Raw genomic sequence first — 23,198 nt, forward strand, 5'->3', positions numbered from 1 at the left:
ATTAATATAAACAAACAAATAGACATCGAATTTAATTGTTTATTTCTCTTCAAAATAATACACAATGAGTAAATTACCACATCATGGAACATTGCTCCTATAAAATAATATCAACTTATTCGAGGTAATAAATCAGTCGAGAAAATCAAAACAGGCAATAGGTTACAATTGATTAACATCTGGTGTAGTACAACCTTTACATTCGATATAAACAACACTGATTCACTATAAATGTATACATTCAGAAATGATTATTATAGAGAATATCAGAGTTACTACGTATATTCCATATGTATGATATCAACGAGTATTGATTCATAAATCTATTTTCTAAGATAAGTGTATTGGGCAGAGCTGATCACAAGTGTTCTAAGCGAAAGATGTAATAGAAATAAATTCGGATTTGGTGCTGTATAGAACCCGGTTCACATTGGACTTTTATGTTAAGGAACAGAAGAAGGAAAGAAATTACACATTGTGAGGTGTGTAATTTCTTTCCTCCATAGAATAAAACTTAATAGTTTTATTCTATGGCGGATGCTTCCGTGGATGATGTGGGAGGTGACTAGGGGATAAAAGTCTTTGGCGAATTATAGACAACAACAGAAGCCCAAGGAGTGTCGACGTCAGGTGGCGGCCAGTTTTACAATCAGAGCTGAACCTTATTAATATTGATGTGAAGGTTACTTAGAGGCGCCACAGCCACTCGGGCCGTGATCGCGCGGGTTGATTTTATACAGTAAAACTTTGGCGGTCTCATTTTCTAAGGTTTTAATCTACACCCCGGATATGCACCCAGAGAGACCTCAGCCTAAATGAAAACGCATTTATCCCACACATTATTAATTTATAGTTACTAATACCAAGACGTACAATATATTATATTTGAATACTAATAATAACAAATACTTCAAATTTCTTCTTTGCGTATATATGTTCTCTGACGATCCTATAATTTTAAATTTGATATTCTCCAGATTTTCCATAGATTGAATAAATTTATCATTAGGATTGTCAAAAGCAAAGGCAAGTACGATTGGATGAGAATTAATATCTCTGGGGCACAAAAAATTTACCCAGTGATCAAAATTTGACATATTTTAGACATTAATGTATTCTCAGATTTATTCAACAGTAGCGACGCCCTCGTAGAGCTAGATGTACTATATATAAATGAAATACCGTACTAGCCGCCCATTAGCTTCACTCGGGTAAAATAAAATATATATTTAAACTTTCCTCAGAAAACACACTATCTATAGGTGAAAACCGCATAAAAATCTGTCAATCAAGTTTTTGAGTTTATCGCGTTCATACAGACAAACAGATGCAACATCGTCTTATGTTCATCATATATTATGAACCCCGGTAAGACATGAAAGTGGGCCTAAATGAATCCTTCTCTCACAGACAATCAAGAGAACTGAATCTCGCACTCGTACGCACGATAACTACAAACACAGCTGCATAATTGAATGTACGTTTTATTTTCAAGATTTACGAGTGCTCTTGAACCAAATTGTGTTCAGCCCTGACTAGAATCGACTAATATAATCGTAAGTGATCCGCTACGTGTGTGATTGCAGAGATATATTTACGGCTTATCAATCTGATATTTAAATTTGATGTTCAATCAATCAACGACAGGCTTACGGATGATCAGTCTAACAAAAAAAAACATTTAATATGAATTTTTGTAACATAATATGGGAAACAAGTGTGAACAATCGCCCTCACTTATTGTTCATTTTATTGACACTCAAGAGAGTTAATGTCAAAATGACGTTTCCATAAATATTACATCTATGTGAACAAGTGCCATAACACAAGTCCACAACTAATCGCTTGCAGCGTAAACATCGTAATTTTTAAATATGTTTTTTCAATATTATTTTTCTACAATAAATACGACATCAGTAATAGTTTCCTTTTTCGTTTTATACCTAGTTCACGAAAATAATATATATACAATGGAACTCACTCTAAAATACAATGTAAAAAAACCTCAACCAATACACCAGTAAAATATTTGAGATCACAAAATAAGTGCTAAAACTCTAACAGAGCATCACATAACCAGTATCAGAATATCCACTGTAGTGATATTTGTTATATTAAATAAAAAATACTATAAGAGGATATTATGACAACCATTTTGTGCCTTTTAGCATATATATAATAACGACGTGCAGCCTGACCAGACCTCACAGCAATAGAATAGGAAACCGATTTCTTAAGAAAATCTGATATGGATTTATTTATTGGTAAATAGCCATCCATACATTTTCATTCAAAACAATGTCAAATTTGTCAGGTTAGTTTTTAATATTATTTACAATAACATTTACTTGAACGGTCAACTGACCTATTCATTGGTAAAACTGTTATAAAACGTCCCCAATTTACTACGAAAACAGCTCCATAGCAGCACCAAAAACACGCGTAGCTCATTCCCTAATAACTCTACAATATATTCGGATTAGCAGTCTTGCTTGCCATCTGGTCAGGTAGATAAATTATATAATAATTGTTCAGGATACTTATTCCTCCAAGCTCGGTGGGCTGTCTTCCGCGAAGACCACGTGCGACTTCAAATATATCAGAAAAGCCAACAAGCGGTCATTCTCAGCGTCGGACCCTCTGAAAAATATATACATTATTATTTATGATATAGAGATATTTAGCAATGTTATTTTAACAATTGAGATATTGTAGATTTTGAGATGTTTGATATATTTTTAATAAGTATTCACTATAGGCATTCACTTCAAAGGCAAATTTCTTAATATTTCTTCTAAATTAATCTAAACATTGTACTTACTCGACATCAATCTCTATGGCTAACACGGTGTGATGAGGTTTGCCTTCCTCATCGAACCAACTGTAACAAAGAAAAATACTTCAAAAATGTTGTCATAAGCTAGCTAACAGCTAGAAGTGCATAAATGCCGAAGGCATATTTCAATAAAAGACAAGATCATTTAAGAATCTTAACACCACACACCTCATTATTGAACATTTTAGGTTATTATTTTTTTTTATTTAATAGTGAGTCCAATCTTATATAAGGACGCGGCTTAACTTTTTTGTTCGATGTTTGCAATTTCTGTTATAAATGGAGATGATGTTGCGTGTTCCCGGTTGCAACGAGACTTGAGATGCTACGAAGTTCGGGATCAGTGTAAAGCCAAACCTACAATTTTGGAGATTCTTGATTTTACAACTGCCTGACGTCCCTCCTTATGACTGCTTTTGTTGTCTGACATCTGACAAGGTTATATGTCTCAATAAAAGACAAGATCATTTAAATTTTTATGTAAATAATAGAAATCTTGATTCTGATTGAAACTTGACGAGTACTCACATATCGAAGACGGGCTCTGTGCTGGGCGCGGGCGCGAGGGACCTTGGGCGTCGCACCGCGGTGCCGTCGGCGGCCTGCCGCGAGCCCAGCGTCGAGCGCACCACATGCCAGAACGCGCGCTGAGCTGCGCCCACGCCGTCTATGCGCTCGATGCGCACCCAGCCTTTAACATCGACTCAAATTTTACCAAAAATACTTAAACTGACTTTAATTAAAACTAAGGATTTTTAAAATACATGAAATCTAAGCACAATAATAATATATACACCAAAAATTTTTAATTATGCCAAAAAAACTAAAGGCCTAATATTAAGGCCCCCTATTAGTAATAATCACATATATATGAGTAATCAAAATTTAATATTATTGTTTATCACCAAAGTTATTGAGGTTTGCGTTTATCCCTAAATATCAATGTCCCTTATTATCCCTAAATATCAGTTTGTAACTCCAATTAAACTAATTAATAGTGTATCATGTTCTCGCGCTCTCGCCACGATCCTGGCATAGGCAAAAAATAAATAAATAAAAAAGAATTTATCAATGAAAATCGTCCGCTCGAATTGTGTGAACTGATGCACTGAACCTATCTTTACTATGAAGCGTTGTAGTCAGGCACACTCTAAGTATTATAACTAAGTATTATATATTATTCAAGTCATATACACCATAAATATTTAATTATGCCATAAATATCAGTAACATTATTCATCATACTAACATACTAACTCAACGATACTATATTTTATAACAAATACATATATAGATAAACATCCAAGATTTGGGCCTATCAGAAAAAGATCATTTTCCATCATGACCCGACCAGGGTTCGAAACCGGGACCTCTCGGTTCAGTAGCAAGAACTTTACCACTGCGCCACCGAGCTCGTCAAAATATATATAATTTAACTTGTAAGATTAGAACCGAAAATATATCGCAAATTAAATAAAAAATGAAAATTCTATTATAAAACTATCAATTACATTATAAAGTAAATATAAAAATTACCAGCAAGAGGCGGTTGCGCATCAGGTTGACAGTTAAAACAATAACAGCGGACTTGTCCCCACGATACAGCCTGTCTTAGTTCCGGATACGGCAACACAAGGAAGTTCCAATACTTCAGCACTAGGTGCAAGTGCTCGCAACCCTCCCCCGAAGCCTCCCACTCCGACTCCAAGCTCTGCCCTTCCACACCCTCCTGATCCAAACACAAAATGCGATTCAAGTAATTCAAATTCTCCACTGATAAAGATTCCGACCAATAATCATCCCGACGTGTCGATTCGTCGATAGACGACGACTGTTCCTCGGTCAAATCTGGCAGGTTTCCTGTCTCCAAAGTCAATGCATCCATGATTTCATTGTCCAAGTTATCCACGTCGTTAGCCTCAGGGTACCGATCGTTGTGACGAATATTTGTATCACAGAATTGCTCTTGGACGATTTCGTCGTCTTCATCTTCAGCCAACTGCGACCCCAGACTCAAGGTATGTTGCAGGGCCTCTCTTATCTCGGTGTCTAGAAGGTTGTCCCCTACAATTGTGAAGTTATGCGTAGAGTGACTTTTTTGTATGCATCGATTAACCATATCGTTGTTGTCTATCGGCTTGTCTCGCTTATCAGTTAGGATTAAACTGTGATGAAGTGCTAAATGGTGTGGGACGACTTTTCGGCATATGGATTCAGGTGTTTCAGTAAATTGTGGTGGTGGATCTGGATTAGCGCTGGGGCCCGGTTCAAATAAAATCGGTTCTAAAACTTCTTCGAAAAGATTTTCTTGGCTGTGGGCTTTGGTTTTGCGTCTGACACGGAAGTCATGTGGTTGTTCTGGGGAAGACGTGGGGGGCTCATCGTCGTCGAGCTCGGCGAGGGACTCCTCGCCCAGATTCTCCGCGATGATTGGAAGGTCGAGAGAAGCGCCGCTGACCACGATGTACGGGTGAAGTAAGACCGATACCTATAACAAAAACATAATTTCTCGATCGAAAAGCTTTTCTTCAAAATTTTTTTTCCTTCCTCGTCCTCTTCCATCCTTATACGTATTCGTAATAAAATATAAAACGAGTATTAATGAAATGAATATATAGATCATATTTTGGAGGCATATCTCCCTACAAGCTTAAATGAGTCACAAAACGGTATTATTGTTAAAATAAAAAATTGGGAAACTCTTATCGAATATTTCAACTTCTATCACCATAAATTCAAAAATTACCCGGTTTCGAATTAGTTCTCAATCGAAACGAACATGGATGATATCTTCGCGTCTGGTTACAAAAGATAGCTTCGAAGGCGGATGAAGGGACAGTGAAGTATGTACCTGCTGCACTCGTCCATAGAGGTCGATGAGTGGGTAGACATGGCTGTAGGTGCGGGGGATGTTGGCGATGACGCCGTGCACGGTGCCGTCGATGTCTAGCAGCAGGTCGCCGTTGAAGCGGTAATGCAGGGACAGGACTTGCTGCTCCGACAGCGTCTCAAACACTGCACCCAGCGAGCTTACGTACTGGAATTTATATATCACGTCTTTCAACCTCATGAGTGGACAGGAGTGGACAGAGCTAGCAGTTACGAGACTCAAAGGATAACTTACATTTATAAAGATATATTATGCAGCCTGCTTGGGGTCCCCTAAAGCCGGCTGGATACACAATATTAGTATAGTTTTGTATGTATTTCTATAACATAATGCTTGCTAAGACGAACTTACATATCACTCCTCCAATTAGCCAATTTTATGAAATATATTTAAAACTCTGAAGCCATAACAGAAGCTGTGCGGAGCCTTAAGTATCCGCGAAGCAAACTTTCAAACCACTATTCTATAGGGAATAAATAAAAAAATACATACGAGAACCCCGCTGTCGTAGGCCATGTCCATGGAGATGAGCCAAGCGGGGCCCTCAATGTTGATAGCGGTGGACGGCAGCGCTTCATTAGGAAGGGAGCCCACTGCGCCCAACGTCACGCTGCCGCTCCACTCCTCCGTCACTTTGTCCACGCGGAACTAAAATATAAATATCACACTTAATAAATCATCTCTCTAGTCGAAGCAGTTTCCCTGTGGTTTCCTCAGCTGTTAGCGGCGGAGCACAAGATCTGCTTACTTTTTCTTCACCACTTCTCGAGGTCTTCGGCAGGCCTAGTTGTCAGACCATTTACAACAAAAGGAATGCGTACCAAGAAGTACTTTAAATTTCAAAGTTAAAAATTGTTGTCTTTGGCCTAATTGCCTGGACCACTCTCGTTTGCCGACCTTCGTCGTGTGCCACTTTGAACTGAGACGTATACACTAAATTAGCGTCACTCACTTTATTATTCATTCATGTTGTCCTAACCATAACTAACTTTCGCAGTCTCTTAGCCGATACAACAGTCCACACAGGACAACAAGAACATAGGACGTGTCTCGCACAAATCATTCGCAGTAATAATACGTTTATTTACTCCACAGCAAAATGACCTTAAACATGGTAATAATTATGTTAAGTCTATATATTTATAACAAGTAGGCAAACACCAGCAACGCGATAAGAATCACTGACACATTGGGTACATATAACAATTCGGAAATACTGATTTTAAATAGACGCGAATAAAGAGATTTTTTTGTGTAACTATCAAAAAATGTCGTGAACATTGTGTTGCAGTAACATTTCTGTAATAAGAGTAAATTTATTTCTCATGATTCACATATCTACCTACACGACCAACTTTTGTCGAGTAATACAGATAGAGCCTCCTTTACCTTTTCTATTTATTTATTACTTTCTGTTTCATACTGCATATTCGCATGCCAATAATATCCAACAGTTTGTTGAAATCCAGAATTGTAAATAAAGCCATAATCACGTCTTTATTTGCAATAAAAAAAAATAAAAAATTCTTTTTCATTTCTTATCTATAAACAAATCATTATTTTAAATTCATTTGTATATAATAAGGAAAACCTTACATTCGCAAAGACAACAAACATCTAAAATAATTTTCGCCCTGCAATTAACTTGCCGATATCCATCTCTCATCTCATTTAGCGTGTTCCCGGTTGCATTCTCTGACACGACTCGAAGTCCGCGACAAAATATATACCTATAAGTATTGCAGGAATTGCTATCGAACCTGAACAATATGCTGTCATATATTTTTGACATTGGAACATTAGGTACAAAACCATGATAGATCAGGGATCAGGCACTAAACTAAAAATAAAAGTGGCGCCTTGTTCTGTTCACAAAATAACATTCGAAGATCTGCTGTTACTTTTAATAAGGAACTTCGCAAAATAATAAACTTCGCAGAGCAGTTTTGTTGACGTAGAAAAAAAAACGAACTTAAACTAAATAAACAAAAATGTATATTAAAAAAAGACACAACTTGTAAAAAAAAATTTGCACAGTCCGCAGCATACAATGGAGAACTAAACAGAACGCTGAAGGTATCAAATAAATAAATAAAAAATGGCCCCAGCAAGCATCTCGAGTGAAAGTACAACAAAAGGGCAGCGCTGCTGTTGAGCAAAGTGTGGAAACGTTACCTACCCTGAAATTATGTCCCTTCCTCAGCGGCTGGCTGACTATTGCAATGGCGTCGTTGTATCCGGAAGTCCGCACTGCTACGGTATCTGAAAATAAACGTAATGTTCATCGATTAACACAAAACTGCATAAATAAATATAAAAGGCCGGTTCATTCATGTTTTTGATAAGCAACTTATTTAGAAAGACGTTTTCTACAGAAACACACGTTTCAGGAATACAAGAATTTCGCCAAGCAAATGGTCGATAATAGGACCAATAAAAAAAGTTTTTGCTATCTCATTTTAACGTTATATTTTTTACAGTAGGCTTGGAATTTTCTCGAGAAAAGGTACATTTATATGTACTTTGTTTATAAATATTGAAGGTCTCACCTGAACTACAAAGCTTGATGTTCTTCCCATGCAAATAATGAAAAGTGTACGGCAACGGATGACGGCGGCGGCGGGACTCTGTCGTGACTAGAGATACAGTTGAAGTACTTTCTATCGGCACGCTGACAGTTTCTGTGGTGACCACAGCTTGGGGGATGTCGTCGTCAAGGTTGGGAAAGACGTCTTCATTACTACCACCCCCGTTTTCGTCACAATTTTTGTTGTTTTCCGTATTCAGCTGTTTGGTACAGTCGTCGTTGGGAACTGTAAATATATTTTTCAATTGTTAGTCACAATATCAGATCAAAAATGACACTATTGTAAGTCTCAACTGAAAGCAACATTGTAATAAAACTTACTAGTAGTGGCAAGGGCGGCGGCAATGTTAGGTCCTCTGGAAACTGTTTGTATTTTAGCCACCGGCCCGAACATCTCCATTATGACGTAAACTTTCTTCAAAACAAAAATTAGCATATTTTATACTGATGAACAATTTTCTCTGTTATTATATTAAGTACGTTATTTACTACAAAATAGTAATTATTCCAAAAGCTTTTACTCAAGGCAAAAAAAGTTCCAAGACAAAAAATATTTTATACATACATCTGGTACTTTTTTGAAGCAAATGTCGAGTACTTCAGAGTTGTAGTAAATGAGTACTCTGCCATCGTGGGTCTTCTTCAGGCCGACGCGGTCTCCAGGACGTAGAAACTCGAAGGTAGGCGCAAACGATTGGATAAATTTTTGCCGGGTACCGGGACGAGATGACTTAATATATTTGCCTTGAGGAAAATGTGATATTTAATCATATTATCAGGAAAATATTAAAAAATTATTTACAGGCTATTTGAGAACAATGGCATGGCCAAAAAGTAGTACTGTTATACATATATTAATGTTATACATATATTTCATGTTTTAATTTATATTATATAGCTCAAAATTAAGCTTAAGTTAGTAATTTTTTACTGATAATCTATAATCAAATTATAGTTTAAAACTGATGTAATAAATAACAGTGAGAACAAAAATTTTTTTAATACTTGAATTTGGTACAAACTAGTTCTCCCCAGAGCTCCCACAGAGTCACTCATTCGGTCAATTAGCTGTATGGAAAACGGTTAACAAGAAGTACCTTCAACGTAGGTAGTGAAGTGTGGAAGATACTTCAGGGACGGGGGAAGGCAGCGGTTGACGTGCGCGTTTAAAATGTTCACGTCTGTCACTCCCATTTTGAAACTCCCCGAGTATCCGTATCCGTCCTTGCTATCCAGTATCTTTATCTGTACACAATTGCAATTTTTTGTCAGTGAAAACAATCTTAACCATCCTAATAATATTAATATTGCATCTTTTTTCAATCATTTTCAATCATCAAAAGCCTGAAAAGATAGCTGCAGCTGTCTTTACAGGTTTTTTCTTGTTATATTTTTCCCTGGGAAAATAAAATCAGTTAATATTAAGACCGACCTCGAAGATTTCCCCAACGGCGAGGTGTGTGGAGCTGAAAACCAGACCGCCGGCGGGGTCGCGCAGCGGCCTCCTGGCCACCGTGTAGTCGTGCAACAGGATCACGTTGTCTCCCACATATTCCGAGAAACTCCTGTCAAACGCACCAACATGATTAAATAAGGTAAAAGTATTACGTCTGTTTGTCTGTACGCGATAAACACAAAATTACCGGACGGGGGTTTTCATTAAGTATTGTTTTAGCTCGAACCGAGACGGCCCGCTAGTATCATATAAAAGATTTCTCTTACCAATAGGGAGGTGGTGGCGAATTTATAGGTCTTGGGTTAGGCAACAACGAGTTATCAGAATTGGTGCAGCCGTTGTAATTAAAATTCCTCTCCTCATTCTGTAGTATGGTCACCTTGAAAAAATTAAAAATATTAAAATTATATTGAAATAATTACATTTTAATAAGTAGAGTACATATAAATTACAGCCTTTTGTATCCCACATGACATGAGTACTGGACGAAGCCGGCCACATTGAATATATATTGTTACCTGAGTACACTGTCCATAAAGATCCACCACAGCGTATATGTTTAGATGCGGGACGTACCAAGCCTTCCCCATGTCCATGCCATCCAAATAGTAGTGAAGGCTGCGGTCAGCATGCCACATCATTCCTATAATGCCATTAATGATTTTGATATCTTTATCAAAATACACAAGTATTATATAGCCACAAATATATATTAGAGAGAAAGCGACTTACCTACACGGCTACCCACAGTGAGAGTATCGAGGTCGAGCGGATACCCGCTGCGCACGCATTCGCCATCTTTCATCATGGCCGCCCCGCTGAGGATGTACGTGTCCCAGTTCAGATCCGTGGCGGTGCCAGCAACTGCGCCTACGCCACCGTTCGCTTCCAAATCTTCGGGGCGAATGGCTGTGACCCCTTCAAAAATACGTTAGTATTAAAAGCGTAGAAATTGCGTGGTGGAATAGCGTGGTGGAATATCAATACACAAATACTCGTATATTACAATCCTCGAGTTTGTCTCGTTCGGAAAAATAAACCATCACAGGGACTTTTTAACGTCATACCGTCACATCGTCATTAAAAATAAGTGCGTATTTCGTACCAATTTCGAGGCTCCCGATCCAGCAGTCCACCATCTTGTCTATGCGCAGTTCGAACATGTCACACTCGCGCAGAGGCCGCGAGCTGAACAGCACCGCGTCGTTGAACTCAGAGTACACGGTGGCGCGTGACGCCGTCAGACGGTTGCGGCTCAAACGCGCGTTACGCCCGTGAACACGATGGAAACACATTTCTCTGAAAAACATTAATACTATAAGGAGGATGAATCGACTAAACTCTTGGTTGGATAACAAATGGTAGAATATAAAAATAGGGTGACATTAAATAAGAATAAAATGAAGCAATCAACACGGCTTCAACAACGTTTAGTTATAAGAAAATATATAAGTAGACCCCGTGATCTACAATACAGTTTCCTTATATTTTGGGAACTCAATTGGGAAATATGGGAATATTACAGCAATGTTATTGTTTACGAAAAAATGCTGTTTACCAGAGGTGTAAACAGCATTTTTGGAAATTTCTTTAAATATGTAAAATTATTTCTATTTCTTTGATAAATACGATTTAAGACAATATACAAATGAACCGAAAGTATATCAAGTGATGATGATTGAACTTACGGATAAATGGTCGCATTTGACTCGGTAGACAATGGTGACTCCGGGGAGTATACGGGAGGCGGCATATAGCAGTCCACTATGGTCGCCTGCGCCACGCGCCCGTACAGGTCTGACAATAATATCCAAACAGTCCCTCGTAATATTGTTTCGATATAAAAATACAAATAAAAAACATGATTATGAAAATATAACACGAAAATATAAATTCGACATCGTCTCGTAACTAGTTAGGTAAGTTTGGTCACCAAGTAGGCGAAAAATCCTTTTAAAAAATTGAAAATGATATCGAAACTGACTTCCAATGAAGTTCATTATGTTTCTGTTTGTGTTTCGCTATCCATGCAAATATAATTATGTTCATGGATAGCGAAATAGTAAATTGAAAGCATTCTCACCTATGATACCAAACACATGCTCTGGAATGTTAAAAGCAGCAGGCCCTTGGTCGATCCCATTCACAAAGAAGTGTAATATTCCCATATCTTTACGCATCACTCCCACTGTGTCTCCTTCCTGCAGAAACAGTACTCTCGCTATCGTCAACATGGCTATGTATCAGTACACATCAATATATTTAGCAAATGAAAAAGTTACCACAAGTCTGTTCAAATTTCTCACGTATTGCGGGATGATGATGGTCCCATCCCTAATGATGTCTTCTCCGGTCATGGCCCAAGTGCCGGATCTAAACACAATACGTTAATGAAAATACGGGTCACCCACGTGTGGTTTATCGATGAGAACGTTTGACTCCTATGGAAGACCTATTGTACACGTGAGCGACCCGTATTCAATTGCGATTTTGATTGCGAATATCGTTTGAATTGTCTATGTATCTGAAGTCAAGTCGTATATATTACAAACTATAAACAATCAAACTAATTTAAAAAGAGTTATTTCATGATATTTAAATAAAACGAAGTAGAAGTAACATTTCTATTCATATCCCAAATATGCACGGGATAGCCACAGTCTATGAACAGCGTACTCACTTAGCGTTGCTCATTTTGTATGGTAATTGTATGTCATTCGAAGAGTTCTGCGTGACCCCGATTTCTATGCTTCCGGCCCACTTGGGGATGACGAGGTCGAGTCGTACTTGGAACAACTCGCCCGTCCGCAAAGTACGGTTGGTCATTACGATGCCGTTGTTGAAGAATTCGAAAGCACTGTAACCAAAATCAGAATCTGGTATTTTGATAACCTGATGTTACAAACTTAATTTATTCATAATTGTTTTCTTAGAGCAAATCAAAAGCTTTGGTTTGATTTCGTTGGTTAACCTATTTAACTCCAAGATGCGCACAACTTGTAAGTTTTATCCCTTTCTCACTCGTCATCATTAAATCATGACAAGCGTTAAATTAACGCCTAATAAAAAAGGAGGTTTTCATTATACTACGAATTTAATTAAACGGAGACAATAACATTTTGAAGAATTATTTGAAAGACACGTAGTTGAAACTAGATCTAATATATATATATATATTAGTTGATCAAATAAGAAAGCTTTACTTAATCAACTTAGCAAGTCCAATACAAGCAATATGGCATTTAATAATAAAATGATAATACTTACTTAGGCCTATGAGCAGTCTTACCATCGTTAATAATAATAACATTCGAATCACGCAGCGAATGAAATAAAAGGCTCTCTTCGTCTATTTGGGGCCTAAACCGACCTGCAATTAAAATAGTTTTAAAATAGGTAAATAAAAAAATGAAAATTTGTAATTATGTCTTTAGAAAATATTATTTTCTTTTTATAATTATTCCGTTCTCCCGCAAGAAAAACTTACTCGTCATGAGACATGAGACGTTATGAGACATGAGACGTCATGAGGCCTATAAATGATGTTTAAAATTATTGTGAAGCCCTTCTAAAATATCGCAAACTAGCCGTTGCCAGCAGCTCCGGCCGCGGTAGTATATATACTTCACCCCGAATTATTGGCTATGTCTATTCCAAGTTACATTTAATCTGCCCAGCCAGGTTTGGCCATGAAAGCGTAACAGACAATACTTACAATATTAGTGTGGATTTGAACTATACATACATATTATATACTCACTTGGAGCCGGTTCCTCAGGCGGACTTGATTCAATGGGCGCATGCATTGATTGGATATTACTGTCCATATCCTCACCTGGGTCTACTATGGACACCTGTAAATCAAAAAATATGTTAATATATAAATAGCATTTTTTAATAATAATTATATTATTTATTACATTTTGAGCGTGGTTAATCTCTGTCTAATCTGATCGGAATGAATGTAACTAAGGGCAATGCAAACGTGCACATTTCCAGCTGTGTTTGTTTATACCGGTTAATAGCATGGTTAGTTCTAATATTGTGAAAATATTACAATATTATAAAATAGAAAATAATATCTACCGATGCACTTTATAACAGTACCACTCAATACTCTAACGTGGATATCATACATGGCCACTAAGTAGTTGATGCGCGCAGCTTCGCCCTTATGTTTTATAAAGATCATTAACAAAATATATTCCAAATTTCACAAAAATCGGTCCAGCGATTTTTGCATGCAAGACGTCAGCCTGACGCCCGGGTCATCTCTTCATCATCAATGACAACCAAATCTTAAAAATTAAGGATCTATATTCGATTTCGAGGTGTCACAGCCAAGAGCGACACCTGGAACCCTGCGACTAAGAGAAACAGAGCGTGAGAGAGAGAAAATAAATACCTTAACAGTCATTCCGTACAAGTCCACGACGCCCCAAACTTGTTGGTCCACTTTATCGGTGGCGACACCTTGGTCGATGCCGTTGATGAAATAATGCAATTTGCCGTTAGCCATACGCATCATGCCCACCGTATCTCCTTCCTGAAAGGTTCGAAGTCCATTTTAAGTACAAAAGCGACATTTAATCACATAAAGTCCACAGTAAAAAAAACCACAGTATTTAAAGGTCCACAGTATCATTATGTACATTTTAAATGAATCCACTTTTTAAAAACGTCCAGTATAGTTCAAATATTTGAGACTTATAAAAATTGTTTTTATAAACTCTAAATCAACTTAATAGTATCTAAAAATCATCAGAAAGGAGCTTTTTGTCGTCACTATAACTAATAATAATGTGACATTAGATATATTTATGAATGTTTTTGTGCAATTCATATTACTTAGTTCAAACATTTGGCATGTTACGGTATCTGATAATCTAGTTTATAACTTTCGACGCTAACAGGATTGTTGTAAATTTGTTGTTTCTGCGTATTTGTATATCTATTTGTGACATCATAGCTCCCAAAAAGATTCACTGTTTTTGTTCGTAACTGTTAAGTGTTCGGAGCCTTGTCTAAACAACAATACTCACTCTAAGTTCATCAAGATTGAAGTTCCCATACTCCATGCAAGTGCCGTGCCCGTTCAGTAGGACTTTGCAACCAGACATCATAATCGTACCAGAGTCCATATTAGTCATTGTTGATGGAAACCTAATCGTGGCTGGGTTGTGAGTTGTTACACCAACCTAAAATATCAAAACTATTCACACAAGAAATTTTTACTTACTAAAGACACATGGCCACAATATCTAGGTAGGTATGTCTGCCAACAAAATCACTATGATTCGGCCTCCTATCTAAAATTATTACCACTACAAACATACTTACACTAGTTGTTCGCCGCGAACGTAGACCTAGCGAACACAATAAATTTTGATGAGATTTTACAAATTGTATAAATATTTCGAAAACGACTTAGCCAATTTCGATGCTCCACGAACTTATTATATTGACAGATCCTACATAATGCTAAAAATTCCATTGGCAGAGCCCACACACCTTTGAAATTTCATCAAAATCGGACCAACGGTTCGAAAGTTATCGTGTTACTATATACATAATTACACACATATACAAAAAAAATATTTATGCCCCAAGTATGTTAGACCTCGCTCGCTTCGCGGTCAATTACCATTACAACCTTACAACATATAACTACATTTACCATTACAATTATAAAAACAAAATCCATAACAAAGGCCATTTTGCTCGATATCCATATTTTCTGGTGGCTAATATAGTGTAATTTACCTCAATACTGCCGCTCCACTTGTCGACGAGTGTGTCGATACGAATCTCAAAAAGCTCACAGTCGTACAGCGGCCGATGCGTCATCACCACACCATTGTTGTAGTCGTCTAGAGGACGAGCTCTTTCGGCTGACCTATCCAGACAAACTTGAAAATTCATAGATGCAATATATTGTAGGTTTCTGATTGAAAACATAGTAAAAAAACTTTCATAGATGGCCAGCAATATATTGTTAGCTTTTGATTGAAAAGACAGTAAAATAGAATTTTAAAAGAGTTCTAAAATTTTAAGTATTTTTTAAAGAATATTGTTTATCATGAACTGTCACTCACTTGTTGTTGTTAGACAACTTGACTAGAATGCCACATCTTGGATGGAATCGTAGGCGATCTTGTGGAACTGTAAGATAATGTGAAATTGGGCTAGCAGAGGTGCTAAGGAGTAAAAATATATTGCAATGCAATAATTTAAACAAATAATTGTAAAAAAAATTAACAAATTTTTATTAAATAATTCTCGACATTGTGTCTCCTATCAAAGCGCTAATTGACAAAATTTCGTTTATTGACATTAGATTTACAATTACCGAGTGCACAAGCGCCTTCCGTAGTAATTGGTATAAACAATTCTCCTCTGCTTTGTTTTGGATAGTTGGAACTTTCAGGCGGCAATCCAGCTACTTCTATTTCGCTTGATGTTAATGTGTCATCATTGTTAGGATCTTCTTCAATCTATATATAATCAAACACATTTTATAAATACGAAAATTCGTGAGGACATTTCTTACTCACATGCACTCAATTGGTACAAGCACTGTTAAAATATCAACTGGGCATATACATAGAACATTTACATTTTATTTCGATTATCTCAGGAAATCCTATCTACTTTGCCTGCAGTGGCATTTAAAAAAGGGATAATTTTTTAAACTGTCACTGTAGGCAAAACATAGTTAAATATGATAAATTTTTTTTGACCAAACTGGCATTAGGTCTAAATCTCTATTTAAAAAATTGACAAAATAAGAGTTGCTAAAGGAACTTTTGAGAGATTAAACAGATAAGTACCTACTTATCTGTTTTATCTGCTACTATATTTTCTTGAGTAGTTAGTTAATTCCTAGCCCATACCTGATCTAAGCTGGTTTCCATGATAGGCCTCATTCCTGTGATGTGTGTGATAGACACCTGTACACACTGCCCATACAGGTCTATCACAGCGAACAATCTCGGAGGCATATCTTTGGCCGCTATACCAAGTGACCTCCCATTAACATAGAAGAGTAGCTCAGCCTATAAGAAACATTTGGTATTACTATATTTGAGTTGAAAATCATTTCCTAAAAATATACATAATGATCTAAAAAAGTATAATAAGCTTCCTGCACCTCTGTGATATGGCCCTTAAAGTTTATTTACTTCTTACCTTATTGTTTCGCATCACCCCCAGACAATCTCCTTCTCTAAGACTATCCAATTCAGGGCCATAAGAGTTGATCAAAGTAACACCATCTTTTACAATAGAATTGCCTGACATTATCTGTGAAATAATGTACATATACTCACATATCAAAATAATTATGTTGCTACAATTATGGTGAAAGATATAATTAAGTTTTTATTTTGTATTACCTTAGTCTAATTATCTGTCATCTGGTTTAATGATGTAAATGTAAAGTGAAGAGAAACATAAAGATGACAAGAACTTCAAACACAATCATATTTTCAATTCACTTACCCATGCTGTATTACGTAATTTTGTAGCCGTAGCTGGTAATTCCATAAATTCTGGGTCTAATGTAGTGACACCAATTTCTAGCGATCCATTCCAAACATTTACCTAAAACAAGTTACCCATGTTTTATTGATCTAATCCAAAATAGAGTTAGAAAGTTAATATATGCCATATAAGTGAAAATATTTTTCCAGGTTATGAATATTTATTACACTTGTTCAGAGTCATAGATTTAGTAAATTTTTTTAGCATCATATGTAAAGCACATTAGAGTAGACCACTCAACACCCTTCTATGAATATTAATATGAAGCGACCTAAGGGCCAGGGGATATTACAGTTGAAAAGCAATTCAGCATTACAAGAGAGTTGACATTAGGCAAGCTGCCAATCATAAAACACAATTGTTTCTTTACTTATAGCTTCCCAGGGTGCATGCTTATGAGAGAAAGAGAAGTAATAAGTCAGGTGTTGCTTTACTTTATGAGCATTGGACCCAAAAGTATGACATTTATCAATCACTATTTGGAATTTATATAAAGAACAAACTGTAATTTGATAATACAGTAATAGTGGATAATCAGCTCACCTTTCTATCAATGCAAACTTCAAACATAATATCATCTTGAAGCGGTTCTGCACTCAAAATTAGACCATGGTTAAACTCCACAAAATTCCGTATAGCAGTGGAATTGTCATTCAAGAGGGTTACTCTATCACCACATCTACGGTGGAACCTCATATTTTTTCTCTTTTAATAAAACAAACAGATAATTCGATATTAAACTATTAATCACAACATTGTTATAAAAGTTAACCGCTCCGACATTGCTATTTATACGAAAAATACGGCAATTTTATTTCCAATAAGGAAAGAAAGAATACAAATACATTCATTTTAAAGAGCACAAACAAATAACCACTTTGAAATAATAATATAAACAACAATGGACCAAATATTCTCTTCAAGTTAATATAAACATGTTTCAAAATCAACAGATTATGAAACGACAAAGGATTCAGATTAGATTGGAAGGAAAATAAAAATCTATATTATCCCCGCCGAAACCCAAACGAAACGATAGGTAGGTAGGTATACCTCTAGTGGTAGTGGAGATTAGGAGAGGGGAGTGAGAAAAAAAACCTGACTAAACCTGGGTGCCGTGATTGATTTTTTTGACACCTCATTGTGACATTGACATTGATTTTTTTTTCAGTAGAAACATTATCTCCCAAGCAACATCTTTGTTTAGGTACCCTATTAGCAACTGCACGAAGTACTTATTAAATCCATGGGTTTACAATAGGGAATATTACGCAAAGCTCGGCGCAGATGGCGCTACTGGTACAACAGTAACTAGGGTTATCAAACATTATCACTGGAGGCAAAAAGCGCCAATTTTCAAAATTATTGAAGATTACGACTAAAATACCTTCTTCGCAATCGTGGTACGATATTAAAAGAAAAAAGAAAGATTTAGAATTTTTTTGTATAGGCTTCAGAACACAAAGTGTATTCAGAATACAAGAAGTATTTGCTAAATTATTCAAATTCATTGTAAAACACAAAACCTACCTTAATTATAATTATTGAACACTATTGATATCACATTGACGATTTGTGAGATTGGGATATGTATATTATTTTCGAGCACAACTTCTTTAACATTATAAATTAACCACTTCCATCCCAAAACTATTCAAATCCAAAATATAAACAACACAAAAAACATATAGGGTCAACATATACATAAATTTGATTTTTAGCTAGCTAGATCTTTGTCGCCTTTGAGTACACTTTATTGACTTTAGTTTTACCATGAGAAAACTGAAGGGCGGTTAACTGGTCATGAAAATAATAACACCACTTTAGGTTATGTTCTGCATTATTTGGTAACAAACTTATAAACTTAATTTTTACTGAAAGCCTTACCTGTATGAAGTCCATATTTTCATAAGTCGTCAGGGGTGAAGTGTTCCGAGCATATTTTTGACCATTTACTGGCTCGAAAATTATGCAGCGTGTGGATGTTGCCTATAGTTTTCGAAATTTTTTATCTTTTGGAAGACGAAGTGTCTTAACATTTCGACACCTGAATATGCAACACTGTCGTATATTTTCACACACGAATCCTTACGTAAGAAAAATATGAATAAAGTACACTAAAAGAAACGTTTTCATCAACTTAGCAAAAGGCGGCAATGTTTGTGTTTACCAACCATACAGCTGCTCTCAATGCGCAGTAATACTCGCTATTGTTAAATTAAAAATTTTATATAAAAAAGTTATTAAATAATAATAAAATAGAATATACCTATTAACTTTTATAGGTGCCTACCTATTAATCTTTTGCTCAATTTAAAAGATGGCTTTTGAACGTCGTCGCGCCGTTCACTCCAAAACCCTAAAAACTATTTAAAAAGGTTCGTTCTGCGTTCAGCATTTCAGAACGAACCTTCAAAAATAAAAACTTGTCTAAGTTTAACGTCAAATTCTAAATGCCCAGATGGTAGGTAGGTAGGTAGCTGTTAGATAGAGGTAGTTGTTAGATAAAGTCAGTAGGTAATTACGAATATGTATATATATACCTATATAAGTAGTATTAATTTTTTCTAAATTCTGATTTTGTACGACGTCAACTTTATTATTTTACAATGATGACTCATAATACGCTGTTATATATACTTAAGTACCTACCACATAAATAGCAAATTATATATTTGCTATTATATAGCAGAATCCTAATCGGCTGAGAAGTTTAAATAACATAATGTACGAATTGTGCAAAACAAAATATGTTTATTGTTAATGTTTGGGACAGGAGAAACTTGAACTTTGTTTATCCTGGTATCAGGTTAACATTATAAATGCGAAAGTTATTGAGGCTATAGGTATGTGTATTACTCTTTCACGCAAAATCTTCTATACCGATAGTTATGAAATTTGGTAGGTACACGGGTAGAATATTGCCTGGAATAACACATATAATAACACTTGTAAGTTAAATATCCTACATTTAAGTTTTTTCTTACAAGTACTTACCGATTTTTCTAATAGGAAGATATGTAAACAATCTTCTCCGAGTTAATGTAAAATTTTTTAAAACTACGATAATCCAAATATTAGTTTTAGTCGTTATAAAGTAAAACACTTATTACAACATTTATTACGAAAAAATTTTTTTAAGTATATTTTTATTCATATTGCTGTAAAATCATAAAAGACTTGTGTATGACAAGTGGAAGTAAACAAAGTTTTACTTCCACTTGTCATACACAATCACAATTTTCTACGGCGCGCTACTCAGTTTCTATGACATTGCGATGTCTGATGACACTCAAGATCGGCTCCCAATAAGAGAACTCCTCACGCGACGAATGCAACAATATTTCTCTGACTCCGTTAGTGGCACTAACGTAACTGCAGTGGCATAAATTACAAAATATGTTTGTAGATAAATTTAAGATCGTTCTGTGTATTACTTCTTACGAATATTACGCTCTATTCGGTTGTAGGTGTGACCATGACCATAAAATTGACACTAAGCGCTATACTTAATATAAATAATAACCCATATATACTTAATATATAAATAATTATAATAATTAATATAAACCTAAATATTTGACTGGCGTTGCTGTTATAGTATAAGACTCTTAACATGAAATAAGGAGCGTTTATTTAAGGGAAAATCACGCTCTGGACGCCGCGGATAAAAGAACGATATTGGAATCTCATATTTACTGATTTGAACTTATTTAATGATAAAAGTAAAATTTTGTTCGTCTTTTCCTTTATTCTTGCTAGTAATTTTTCCCGTTGATACTTAAAAATCACTTTTATTGCCAAATTTAGTACTATATAAGTACCTAAGTACTTATTAAATATTGAACAATGCTAACATTTCTGTAATCTTAAGGTGACAAAGGAATGTCTCAGCTTCTGTCCTGTCTCAACAATAATTTGTTGGAGATAACGATTTTCAGATTTCAGAGATTTTGTGCGGGAGTTAATTTGTAAAGAGGGCAAAAATAATGTTACAAAAGCCTTATTGACTAATATGATAGAAATAGAAATATTACAATTACAATTTTAAAATTTAACATATAAAATACTAGCATTTGCTTCGCACGCATAATTTCTTGACGACCTCGGTGGCGCAGTGGTAAAATGTTTGCCTTTGAACCGAGAGGTCCCGGGTTCGATCCCCGGTCGGGTTATGATGGAAAATGATCTTTTTCTGATTAGCCCGGGTCTTGGATTTTTATCTATATACGAGTATGTACTTGTTATAAAATATAGTATCGTTGAGTTAGTATCCCATAACACAATTCGTATTTTTTACATTTTTATATGTGTTTGTAACTTTCAAACCGTTGGTCAGATATTGAAAATTTAAAAGGTATGTAGAATCTATCAATAGAATTTTTAAATCTTCGTATAATGACCCCATGGCTTTGTTACTATCTATGAATTATTACAATTGCTTATATCTATTTTTATCTAAAGCATATATATTTTTTTACAATTTTGTTACTATGTCATCTACCCTTAACCATGCCTAAACCTACAACTACTCGTCAATGTTTCAAAGCGTGCGACATTGAAAAAATAGTTCATAGGATTATTATTCTATCGTTTGATAGAACCTGGAGCGACATTATAATCATATTTCGCTACAGAAATGTTTTCATAAATTTCCATTGGCATTGCATTTCCCTTTTTATTAAACTGACGACCTTGCTGCGAATAACTAGTAAAATAACTAGTAAATATAAAGAAAAGAAAAACTACTACATAGTTATGACGGTTTTATATAAACACTAGATGTTGCCCGGGGCTTCGCTCACGTGGGAATTTTGATAAAATTTAGCCTATAGCAATCTTGGATAATTTACATTTCTAATGGTCAAAGAATTTTTGAAATCAGTAGTTTCGGAGATTACCCGCATCAAATATACAAAGTCACAAACGCTCACCTCTTTATAATAATAGTACTTATAATAATTTATAAATCGAAATATATTCACTTCTGTTTTTATAATGCTTATTACGTACCTATATAGTAATAAAATACAGGAATACTGCTTTATCTAACTATAGCTATGAATAAGAATAGCTGAGAAGTAATAAATGCTTAGTATAGCCAGCGTAGCTTGAAGGGACGCACTGCCAATGCTGTTCGCCCAAGTGTCACATCCAGCTAGCTATAGAGCGTCTACAACTAGATTATAATTATCTACTTATCTAGTAGAATTTAATTTTGTTAGAGCAAAATATCCCTCAAGATCATTAAAAAAATACGCTTTTATTACGATGGCAATGCATTATTGTGAAGACACCAGATTGTGGCCTAGGATAGGCTCCTCAAGGAGGGTTTATCATCATGATTTTTGTCACTCATTGAATATAACAAATGCATGACAAAAATAAAAACTTGTGTCAAAAATAAGTAAAAACTTTATTATCTATTATTAAATATTATTGAAGTAAGTACATAATAAGACAAGATTCCCCTTCAGCTGCAAAAGGATTGCCTTTAATAATATTAAAGAAAAATGGTTCTGTATTTTTCCATTAAATTGCATTTTCTCAGAAGCTCATTTTCAATAAACGGGGAACGCGTTGCAGCAATTAGTTTCTGGGATTTTAAGGATTATTTTTTCAAAGTATCTAAGATTATTTTTACATCGAATCGGTTGCCTGATTGAAAATAAAGATTTTTTAGTTTGTATAAAGTTTAATATTCATTTAGGTTGTTTACGAAAGAGTAATCAAGTACTTTCATTAACAACTGACATTAACCTAGAACAAAATGAACTCTAAGCTACAGGAACATGAATGCCATTGCGTATCTGTCACTGACAGTGATGAGCACGCTCACTGAAAGATCGTAAGCGTGTGTTGCGTCGTCTGGCGTTTAAATTGATAG

The 23,198-nt window shown here is 35.5% G+C and overlaps 1 protein-coding gene across 2 annotated transcripts; it reads right to left on the reverse strand.

Annotated features, from left to right (window-relative positions):
* Nucleotides 1–19: 19 nt before the first annotated feature.
* Nucleotides 20–18,403, reverse strand: Neurl4 (Neuralized E3 ubiquitin protein ligase 4). 2 transcript variants are annotated; one of them, XM_053768902.1, is made up of 31 exons: nt 17,855–18,403; nt 17,270–17,371; nt 16,958–17,071; nt 16,663–16,824; nt 16,119–16,263; nt 15,865–15,931; nt 15,533–15,665; nt 14,812–14,967; nt 14,175–14,315; nt 13,530–13,623; nt 13,037–13,139; nt 12,450–12,626; nt 12,052–12,142; nt 11,853–11,970; nt 11,458–11,566; nt 10,875–11,068; nt 10,502–10,687; nt 10,288–10,412; nt 10,036–10,148; nt 9,746–9,878; nt 9,411–9,558; nt 8,879–9,057; nt 8,635–8,728; nt 8,276–8,539; nt 7,906–7,988; nt 6,219–6,374; nt 5,688–5,873; nt 4,373–5,324; nt 3,365–3,527; nt 2,822–2,881; nt 20–2,640 (listed from the first exon to the last, which is right to left on the reverse strand). In XM_053768902.1, the coding sequence occupies exons 1-31, from the start codon at nt 18,005–18,007 to the stop codon at nt 2,541–2,543; spliced, it is 5,001 nt and encodes a 1,666-aa protein (XP_053624877.1). In that variant the 5' UTR covers nt 18,008–18,403; the 3' UTR covers nt 20–2,540. The 2 variants fall into 2 exon arrangements, with proteins under 2 accessions (XP_053624877.1, XP_053624876.1); XM_053768901.2 differs by having other exon boundaries at nt 13,515–13,623.
* Nucleotides 18,404–23,198: the final 4,795 nt, after the last annotated feature.

The sequence above is a fragment of the Plodia interpunctella genome, chromosome Z (assembly GCF_027563975.2).
Source record: "Plodia interpunctella isolate USDA-ARS_2022_Savannah chromosome Z, ilPloInte3.2, whole genome shotgun sequence".
Classification (NCBI taxonomy): Eukaryota; Metazoa; Arthropoda; class Insecta; order Lepidoptera; family Pyralidae; genus Plodia; species Plodia interpunctella.